Here is an 11,434-nt window from a genome sequence, read left to right as displayed (position 1 = left end):
TTTCTCTTTATATCAATTTGTGATATGACAAAACAATTGAGGGAAATTTCAACAAAGAATGATTATATGCAAAGCAATATGTTAAAAAAGATGGTGTACATAAAGAAGTGTAAATTTGTTGAGAGAATGTCCCAAAATGACATGACATATTTACAAAGATTGACTAGCAAGGACCATAATAGGGACAATATGAGTTCCTATTTCTTTGTTGTACAATCAATGTTTTATGATGAGCATTGCTCAAAGTCAAACTTAGGGTTTTTTTTTATATCTTTGTTTTTTTTTTCTTTCTTTTTTTTACAATCTTATTTAGCTTTTTAGATAGATTGATGGGATTAACATTCTTCCACTTTGTCCCCCTTCTTTTCTTTCCCCCCTAATTAATCTTTATCCCAATAATACAGTTCGAATTTCGAGAGTCAAGTAGTTTGTTTTTGATCGTGAATTCAGGCTTAAAATTTTTGAAATAAAATTTACATATACGGAAACAGCAATCGACAATTCGAAATTTCTGAAAGACATATGAAAAAGTTATAGTAAAAGAAAGACTTGTTTGAATTTCGAAATTTGAAAAGTGTCAGATATATTAGGTCGGAGGGATTATTTTTTTTTAAAAAAAAAAAAATATTTGTAATGGGTGGAGGGTTCACATCTTTACTTTTGCCAAGAGCCATTCCTTTTTCTCATAGGAAAAGGAATAAAATCCATTGCTTCCTTAATTCCTTTTTGGGCCCCACTATGGTCCAATCAAAGTCCTTACCTTTAAGTGGGCCCAATTCTGTCTGGGCCTATAATTGGGCCCATCTTGCGTGAATCAATAGAATGCTGAGTTGGGTTGGTGTTGTTGAAGTGCAAATTTGGGCCCACCATTTACACATTGGATATGACATGCTTGTTTATTACACGGTCCGTTTTCGATAGACCCTCGGTAATCTTAATCCTATCTTGCGAAGGGTAAAGAGGTTGTTTTCAATGGACCCTCGATAAGAACTATACAGTGATAAACTCAGTGAAATTCCATAAGTTGAGTCTGGGAGGTTGAAGTATATGCAAAAATATAGCTTAAACCGGTGATCTCAAAATTAGCTAAGATGTGAACTACACATATTTTCATACCCTATTCTTTTTTCATAAAAAAACATTCACTAACCTATTTTCGATTATGTCATTATACTGATTCGCAAATTTCACGAGTAAAACTCTGCAATAATATTTTAAAAATTTTACTTGTGAAATTAAAATTCACTAAAAATAGCATTTAAGGACTATTTCTTCATTACATTATTCTATTGAACCAAAAACTTTATCAACGATAATATTTTGAAATTTTACTTAGTGAAATCGAAATTCAATAATATGAACTAAAACGTAATCAAATTTATAAAATTTACCCTCCGACCATAAAGCTTAAGTCCACTAACCGTTAAATATGGGGTAAAGAGATCATTGAAGGATCTTTTTGTTTAGAAAAAATATTAATTTGTCCCTTATTTGACTTATTGTTATATTATTATAATAATTATATATAATAAAGTTTTTTTAAAATGAGAAATATACTAATTTAATATTATTTTCACTCATATCGTTAGAAGTTTTACATTGAATACTTAAATTCTTTCACTTTTTTTTATTTTTACATAAAAATACAAATTTGAATCTTGATGAGATGAAATTGCAATTATTTTAGTGACCATTATTTTGGTATATATCCATGGGGAAAAAGACATTTTGTAGTGTTACATAAGATTTTAATACCTTTAACAGATGTCACTCTATTAGAGGTGGCTGTTGTATGGGAGCCCATGCATAGTGGCTTCGAATCGCGAATTTAAATTTAGTTGAGTTTCAATATAAATATCATACTTCAATATAAGTATTGTCATCATATGTTTAATAAAATAACATATTAATCAAATTTCCCCCCATACACATTACAAGCTAAGGACTCGATTAAATTTGAATTCAAATCGTGAAGTCCCACAATGTTTTCTCATAAAAGCGACTCTATAGTTTATCCAGAATGATCTTGAACTCGAGATTTCTGAATAAGAACGAAAGAGAAATGGATGAAGGATATGAAGTAGTTTGATATACAATAAATGAAGGACACAACTCAATTACCAAATGAGTATTCTCATGGTAAAAATGGTCCTTTTTTTTTTTTGTTGTTATGAGGATAATAAAAGTTTTGATGAAATATTGGACAAAAATGTTGAAAAATATAGGGGTCCATACATTGCTTCTGTTTGAATTTAATAGGTAAATAATTTATTGCTACTGAACCATAATGTACTGTGCTATCTTTCTTGGTTTGTGTTAAAAGATTTAGACCAGTCCAATTTGATTAATAGGGTTTTCTTTATTTGACTAAGTAGGTTGAAAAATTTATAACTTCCTCTTTCATTTTATTTTTATTTTTTTGAAAAATCTAACGATTTAAATGTTTGGTTTTGTAATAATATGTGAGTCTTTCAGAAATAGTCTTTTTACTTTCACGATATAGTGATAAAATCTGCATAGACTCCCGTTGTTGTTGTTGGTTTTGTGGTTCTATAGGGTTTGCTAGTAAGGTAGTAAGTGATTTGATGTTTTCGAGCTTGCAATTATAGTTCAATATTAAAGGGTGTTTTGACGCTACAATAAAAGTTTTTGTCGCGTAGTTAAGAGGTCATAGGTTCAAATAATCATCAAAATTATCTCTAAGAGAAAAGCAACGTATTTGTAAGGGGAGCTTTGACATAACTATAGAAGTTGTTTTTATGTGATAAAGAGGTGATGAGTTAAGCGTTCATATTATGAAAATAGATTTCAATAAAAATGCAAGGTAAAGTTGAATATTATAATAAATCAAGTACAAATAATACACAAGTTGTATATACAAATATTTGTCTCTCATCAAACGGTCTTATCGAAAACAAGTTCTCTACCTTCGTAAGGTCTAAACATCACCCTCCACGGACTTTAACTATAATAAATCAAGTACAAATAATACACAAGTTGTATATACAAATATTTGTCTCTCATCAAACGGTCTTATCGAAAACAAGTTCTCTACCTTCGTAAGGTCTAAACATCACCCTCCACGGACTTTAACTATAATAAATCAAGTACAAATAATACACAAGTTGTATATACAAATATTTGTCTCTCATCAAACGGTCTTATCGAAAACAAGTTCTCTACCTTCGTAAGGTCTAAACATCACCCTCCACGGACTTTAACTATAATAAATCAAGTACAAATAATACACAAGTTGTATATACAAATATTTGTCTCTCATCAAACGGTCTTATCGAAAACAAGTTCTCTACCTTCGTAAGGTCTAAACATCACCCTCCACGGACTTTACCTGTGTCTGTTGTTGTATCGTAGCTGCATCAAATGAGTTTGAATAATGGAACAACAATGACAACAACATATGCAATGTAATCCCACGAGTGAAATATGACAAAGGGAGGATCGTATGCAGACCTTATCCCTACCTTACCTTTGTGAGGTAGAGAGGTTTCTGGTAGGCCTTCGGCACAACACAGCATGGAACAACATGCACAACAAATAAAAAGGAACATTGAAATATGAAAAATTATACTAATAGATACAGAAATGTTAACATAGATATTAATAGCTTAACTATGTCCAAAGTCACTATCATTCTCTGAACTTCCCAAGCATTTCATTTTCCTTGTTTGTTCAAGCACCAAGTACTAAAAGAAGACAACAAAAATGTTTGACATAGGTATTGGTAGATTCAAAGGACCAAGCCACTGTCATAAACTGAGCTCCTCCAAGCACTTCATTGCCGTTGATTCATCAACCTCGGTGCCAGCATTGGTCCCAGTTTCCTTGGGCTGAGCTAAGGGCCTGCTTGGAGCAATTGTAGCTCGTGCCATAGCTTCCTCAGGCTGAGATGATGGCCTGCTTGGTGTAGTAGTAGCATGAGCCACAGTTTCCTTTTTGGCTGGTGGAGTAGCATATACCGGGATAGCCTGCCTAATACAGACAGGTGGTGCAACTCGAACTGAACGGGCCTGCATCATTTGAGTTGGGCATCCGGTTGGTTGTGGACGAGGTGGTGCAGAGAAAACTGGCACTGCTGTTCTAATTGTAACAGGCGGAGCAATACCATGGTAAGGTGTCCTATTATATTGTCTAACTGGCATATATGGTGGAGCTGCCCCTGGAGCAGGAGATATACGGGTGGAAACAGTGCGGCCTTCTGATGATGAAGCTTGTGATTGTGGCAGCGGCTGTGATAACGAGGAATGGCTGTCATTTATTGTCGCGGAGGGCGATCTGTAAAGATTAACTGTTTTAGGGCAGATTAAGGGGAGGATTTTGGATGACGTGACTGCAGGACGCTGTGGACTTGATGGTCGAGGAGATGGAATTGGGAACTTCTTCTGGAATGGTATTGGCACCTTGCCAGATTTGGCCATTTCTAACTGTTCCTTCAAACGGTAATTCAGTAAGGCTCTTGCTATTCTGATCTGTTCCTGCTCATCATTGTTCTCCAGTTCAGATGATAAACTTGCATCTTGCTGTGCCACTGTAAAGAAACAAAACTTTTTACTGCCCACGAAACTTGTTCCACATTTTCAGAAAGAAGAAATTATGTAGATATCTTTATAACAACCTGCAGCATAATGATGAGCTAAAGGAAGTTTGTACTACTACTAAGGAATCATCAGAAACAGAACACATTTCCATGATGGATGAGCCAACCAGAAGCTCTTAAGTTCTGATAGGCAAGTCAAAAAAGCAACATGAATCTTAAAGACGAAAAAATAAATTGAGGTGGCATTCGGATTGAAGTTTTGGTCTAGATGTTGAAAAGTAATTTCGGGTAAAGTAAGTGTTTGGATTAGTTTACGCATAAATGTATCAAGAACATTTGGGCTGGTTTAGTGTGAAGACCCGTCTTTGGGTCCCAATCTGATTTCCAACCAAATATGTTTAAACCATAGGGGCAGAATGTACAACAAAATAACCAGTGTAATCCCACAAGTGGGGTCAGAGAAGGGTAGAGTATCTAGACCTTACCCAACCTTGTAAAGATAGAATCTACAGTTTCCTTTTTTTTCTTTTTTTTGGTAAATGTTTATATCCATCAAAACTCCCTAACTTGAAACTCACAAGTTATTCTATATATCAAATGAGCATGAGAGTATGAGCTATAAGCAATAGCTGTAGATGCAACAGGATAAGCTGCTCATATATAAGCTTGAGAATTTTCTTGCGGGCAAGAGGTGAACAGACAAGACTACACGAAAAGTTCGGCGGGTATAAAGGAAACAAACTAGTTGCCTTCTGTAGTGACCTTTTTGTATGCATCCCCCTCCCCCTTCTTTTCCCAATTCTTTTGAAAATTTCAATCGAAAATCAGACTGAGCAAGTTAACACAAGCAAGAAAATCTGTCAGCTGAACACTAGCTAACTAGATAAGAATAAGAGGACTGCATGTATTACAAGGAAAAGGAAACCGTCTCACAGCTTTAAATGGAAGACTTCATGTACTCTAGCATCTCAGTATCTAACACGAGCAAACTTCATGTTGCACACTAAGGTACTTGTTAAGAATCTTTTAAAATTTTAGTTCATCTTATTATCTATCCCAGGCCTGATTGACAATTAGATTACTTCTTTCTCACAGCTTTAAATGGAAGACTTCATGTACTCTAGCATCTCAGTATCTAACACGAGCAAACTTCATGTTGCACACTAAGGTACTTGTTAAGAATCTTTTAAAATTTTAGTTCATCTTATTATCTATCCCAGGCCTGATTGACAATTAGATTACTTCTTTCTTTCTTTCCCTTGTCCTAGTTCTTCTTCATTACAATATTACGTGCAAAGGTTACAGTGATAAACCAAACCTTCAAAAGACGAAGGAGAACTATACTGAAGTATTTGAATATACAGAATTAGCAGTAGCATATACAGACCTTCTCCTCTCCAATCTCTGATACTTACAAGTTACAGATACTGTATACACTTGTAATAGAAGGGCATCCAGGTACACAAAGCATCCTGCATTCATGCAGGGTTCGGGGAAGGGTCTCACCCCAAGGGAGTGTGATGTGATGCAGGCAGTCTGCTTTGACACAAGAATGAGCGGCTTGTTATGCAGCTCAAACCCATGAGCTATTGGTCACACGGAGACAATTGTATGCTCTAGCAATATAAAACATAAAGAGAGCACAGGAAAGACACATCTTTTCTGGAATAAAAAGGAGCAACACATATGAACCTACTACCACACAGATTCAGTGCACTGTTTCACAGATTATGAGCAGCATATGCAGAGCATATTGACTATAACACTCTCTGCAATTTCTAAGGTAAAATATTATCTTTACTGAATGGGAGCCTTACATTGTTTCAACGATGACCAAGCTGCCAGGGCAGAATTCTTCTCAGCTTGCTTTTTGTTCTTGGCAGGTTCACCAGTAAACGTGATTCCAGCCAATTCTACAGTCCCTGTAAACACGGGTTGGTGGCCAAGTCCTGACCGATATGTTGTGTACTGAGGCAAAGGAGCTCCAACTCTTTGCGCTATTTCTTGCAACAGATTTTTATAGACGCCTGTTTCATCCTACAATGAGTTCATCCAACAAAAAAAACAACAGAACTTCAGCAATGTCATCAAACCAGTGACTTATAGTCAGCACGAGAAATTAGTGTCTTATATAATTAATTGTACTGTTATTCATTGTGCAAACAATGCTGCAGTATAGGGTGTTATTCGGTAAGAGGAAAAAGACATTTTGCTGCAAAGGTTTTTCAACTTTTTTCATGCTTGACTGATCAAAACTTTTTGAAAACATTGCCTTCAAAATGAGGAAAAACAAATTCTACAAGTACCATTCCGAATTTATTGTGCCCCCCACCCCGCTCCGGTAGTATTTATCTAAGATTATATACATATGCATTTAGGATAATACTTTGCTGAATACAAGAAATAAGAAACCTACTTATTTTCCTGGGTTCTTTGAGATACCGAATCTCTACATAACTAGTATGTGATCCAAATCAATTTGCAGGAGTCCGTTCAATGAGGTGGAAAAACAGAATGAATAATTTTTCTACACCAACAACTTTCACTAGCCTCAAGTTAAGTTAGTATCTATCAAGAATCACAATATCAAAGTAACTTTTTATTTAAATAGTCTCACATAAAATGAAGCATATACCAATTTAATGCTTTCTCTGTTTTAAATTGTTTGTTGTACTTTTCTTTTTGGTTTGTTTTGAAAAAAATGTCTCTTTCCTAATTTGGCAACTCTTAAATTTCAACATCCCACATGACATGTTTAAATTCATAAGATTAAAGTACATTTTGGTACATTACACATATCTTTAGTTAAAATCACAATATTCAAATTTTATATTTTTCTTAAACTTCGTACCAAGTTAAACTAAGACAAACAAATTAAAACGGCGTGAGCATGACATTTATAGACTAGACCTTATGGAAGTGGACATCCACATGCAAATGCTTCTTCCAAGATAATAGAAGTAAATATATAGGGAGACAAAAGCCATAAATAGGAAGCTTGGCTAAATACTGTTTCTCCAACTGCCACACTGAACCAAATACCTTAAATATAGGGGGGCGTTTGATCATGAAAAATAGTTGCGTTTGGCCATCAATAGAAATTGATTTTGTTTTAAAATTTTTGTGAGTAATTTGGAGTGGAAAAATAAGAAGCAAAAACGACTTTTTGGTGTTTCTCAAATTCTGAAATTCAACTTCTAAGTTGAATTTCGAAATTTTATGGTCAAATGTGTTAAACAAAGTTCAATTTTGGTCATGGACAAACGCCCCCTTAACACCCAATATTATTATTATGTCATATACTTACCCTCAATATTATAAATTATATGAATGAGCAAGAGTTAACACACATGATAAAAGTCAACAATGCCCATGTGTTCAGTCTCTGTCATGTAAAACAACTCCATAAATATAGAAGCAATTCTAGATTCAAATTAATTAACCTCTGAACTTCAACACATGTGCCAAACTCAAAGTTTGCCACATTCATCTTTTTTTAATAAAATTGGTGACCGCGCAGATTGCGACACCTCAACTATTCGAACGAGTACCCATTTCCTAAGAACATAACCAAGAGGCGGATTCAGAATTTGAACTTATGGATTCAAGATCCTCGAATGGTGACCTCAAGTCCAATTTTTGTACGTATTTAATGAATTTTTGTAGCATGTATACATGATTAGAACCAAAACTACTTGATTCACTCAAACACATATCATGATTGCTACCTCCACCCCTACACACACCGGGCAACCACATCCACTAAGATATAGACGGATGAACTAGGTAACTTTGTCCATCGAAATTCGAATCTATGTTGCTCGGACTCTTCAAAAATGTCAGCGGGTGCGTGTCATATTCTCTAAAAGTAATGTGTTTTAGGAGAATCTGACACGAGTGCTGCATCGAGAGTGAAGAGTTCGCGCAACTTAGATTCGTATATATAAGAAGAAACCACCCGAGGTTAGATAGTTTCTCTGCATGCCACCACTATTTTCTTCGACGCAACTTGTGACACCTCAACTATTCGACTAAGTAGTACCTATTACTTCCTATCAACACATATACCAGATAACTCTGTCCACCAATATTTAGGTGGATGATAGAAAATCAACTCTGAGCTTACGCGGTTTGTCACATTCTTAATCAAAAGCAACAATACTTACTTCAAAAACTTAATTAGTAGAATATAAATTAATTAGTATGAACTCAAGTTATTTTTAATTATGTCTTAATCACATAACCTCTTCAAAAAATATTAATTATTCATAAATTATAACTATTAAAAACACCATTCAAATGTTGACTGATTCCTACTACCCAATTTGACAGGTCTTATCTACATTTTCCACACTTATTTATTATGAGTCTTTAATAATGAAAAATAAATAAAATCTGTAAGGTAGGTAGCAAAATTCAATATGCAAAATCACTTGGGATAAAAAAAAATTAAAAGTCTAAATATATATATAATAATTAATTACTAAAATACCCTCATTTAAGGAAATTAATTATCAAAACAGTACAAGAAGACCCAAAACAGCTGTTATGCAAATGTATAAAGACAAGAATACCCTTATGGGTCATAATTAATTATGGTCCCTCCAAGAAACTTACCCTAAAAAAAATAAAAAAGTTCTTTTCTTCTTTTTACCACTACATTCAATGACCCAACTTTTCTATAAAAAAAAAATTAATAATCACCTGGATTTTTATACATTTAGTGGTTAAAAATTAAAGTAATAACACATTAATTAAACATGACTTCATCAATTTTGACTAATATTTTAAAATATATTTACTCATCAAATTGATACAATAAAAATAAAAAATTATACTTTCTCGTTTCCATTTCACGTGACACTTTCTATTTTAGTCGGTCTAAAAAAAATGCCATGTTATTATAATTAAAATAATTAATCTTTAAACTTTTCTTTACGCTTAGTGAAATAATTAAACGATTATTCCATATGAAATCATGTCAAGTCAAATAGTATCGCCTAAAATAAAATGAGAGGATTAATACTTCTCTTATAAATTTTTAGTATTTAAACTTTAATTCGTAAAATATTGAGTTGATCTATCCAATTTAATCGCTAAAATTAATCAATTTAACTCTCGAGAAGTCAAACATGACAATTGACAAGCAAATGTGTGTATCTCGATTTAGTCGGTACTCAAATGCGAATATTAAAAGTAAAAAAAATAAAAAGGATTTCATTTGTAAAACTAGGACAGAGGGCATTTAGGTCATTTCACAACAATTAATTTCCCCAACTAACCTCATAAACCGGACTCATTAATTCCGGTCCAGAGCTCGAAAAAAGGACGAGTACAGTGGCGCACATTAACACAGTCAACACAAACGGCGCAAATTAGCAACACTCCGGCGGAGATAAACGGCAAAAATGCCGCCGGAACCCTAACTGTACAACAATAAAGAGGAACATGGACGTGCATATATATATACTTACAAGTATACGCGCAGCTAGAGAATGAGAAGGACCGCGGTTCGATAAAGCGTTAAGTGCAACTTCAGCGGCGGCGTGTTCAGCTTGCCGGAGTGTTGAGCAGTAATGAGGGCTCTCAAAATTCTCGCCGTTAAAGTTAACGACGGCCTTGAACCGCGGCGCGTGATCAGGACCTTCTCTTATACATACATAAGAGGGCAAATTGAAACAGCTCCTCTGTGCTAACTCCTGTAACTGATTCTTGTACATCTCTATCCCTAAAATACAGAAATGGGCAAATGGGTCGGGTTTATCTATAAAATGGGCAAATGGGTCTGAACAATTTCTGGTTTTCAGATGGGTTTTTGATAGAGTATTAGATAGCTAAACATGGCTGAAAATGGGTAAAACGGGTCGGATTTTTTGGGGTTTTTCAGATGGGTTTTTGATGAAGATGTGTGAGATTAACAAACATGGCTGAATTTTGTGATATGAATGTTGAATTTTTGGTGAAAGATGAATGAAAGAGAAGAAGAAGAAGAAGAAATATTAATGGAAGAGATAACAAAAGCTTTGAATTTTAGTGGGGGAAGAATTAATGGTCTTCTTTAGTTATTGTAAGCTTTTTGGTTCTACCAAAGTCAGGAACAATAATGAGGGTAAATTGATTGCGGTGAAATGAATAAGATCGTGTTTAGTATATATTCCGAAATAAAAATTTGGTAATTTTGAGTTTTTTTATGTCATGTTTTTTGAAAATTATAAAATTAGGTTTTGAAAATATTCGAAGGATAAATTTTTATAATCAAATCAAATTTCATGATATGATATTTGAAGATAATTTTATAAAATTTATTCTCAATACACATGCTTGAATTTTACATGGTATGATAAAATTCGAATTCGTCATCTTATTCAATAACAATGAGATTCAAACTTAACGCCTCACTTGATTTGTGTTGAATATTGAATAATCATTTTGCATATAAAACGATATCATACTAAGCAAATTATGTTTCATTGAATTACTAAAAGTTAATATCTTAACAATGACGATGAGATTCGAGTTCAATTTTCTTTCTCACTATAATGGATGTTCAAAATTCATGGGCATACACTTGCTAGAATCCTACATAGTGTGATAAAACTCGAATTCAATATCTTATCCGATAACAATGAGATTCAAAGTCAACATCTTACTTAACTTGTGTCAGATATTCAAACACCATTTTAAATATAAAACAGTATTATACTAAGAAATGAATTTCAAATTATGTTTCATTAAATAACTATAAGTCAATATCTTAATAATGACAACGAGATTCGAATTTAGTATTCTACCTCACTACACTGAATGTTTAAAAGTTATTTTAAACATAAGCTTTAAATTAAATTTTACAAAAATAAAAATAATATATATATATATATA

General features: G+C 33.6%; 1 protein-coding gene across 1 annotated transcript; it reads right to left on the bottom strand.

Moving 5' to 3' along the window:
* Window positions 1–3,547: 3,547 nt before the first annotated feature.
* LOC107005045 (double-stranded RNA-binding protein 2) lies at window positions 3,548–10,644 on the bottom strand. The gene is made up of 3 exons (XM_015203509.2): window positions 10,030–10,644; window positions 6,373–6,592; window positions 3,548–4,546 (listed from the first exon to the last, which is right to left on the bottom strand). Exons 1-3 carry the CDS (start codon window positions 10,273–10,275, stop codon window positions 3,768–3,770), a joined length of 1,245 nt encoding a protein of 414 aa, XP_015058995.1. The 5' UTR covers window positions 10,276–10,644; the 3' UTR covers window positions 3,548–3,767.
* Between the last annotated feature and the right edge of the window lie 790 nt (window positions 10,645–11,434).

This window comes from Solanum pennellii, chromosome 11 (assembly GCF_001406875.1).
Source record: "Solanum pennellii chromosome 11, SPENNV200".
Taxonomy (NCBI): domain Eukaryota; kingdom Viridiplantae; phylum Streptophyta; class Magnoliopsida; order Solanales; family Solanaceae; genus Solanum; species Solanum pennellii.
This window is presented reverse-complemented; position numbering and strand designations above follow the sequence as displayed.

Excerpts from the sequence above, each read along its gene's own strand:
- LOC107005045 (XM_015203509.2), bottom strand. The coding sequence starts at position 10,275 with ATGTACAAGAATCAGTTACAGGAGTTAGCACAGAGGAGCTGTTTCAAT. Across the intron at positions 6,593-10,029 it reads CTCTAGCTGCGCGTATACTT|GATGAAACAGGCGTCTATAA; the intron begins GTAAGTATATAT and ends AACTCATTGTAG. Across the intron at positions 4,547-6,372 it reads TTGGTCATCGTTGAAACAAT|TGGCACAGCAAGATGCAAGT; the intron begins GTAAGGCTCCCA and ends GTTTCTTTACAG.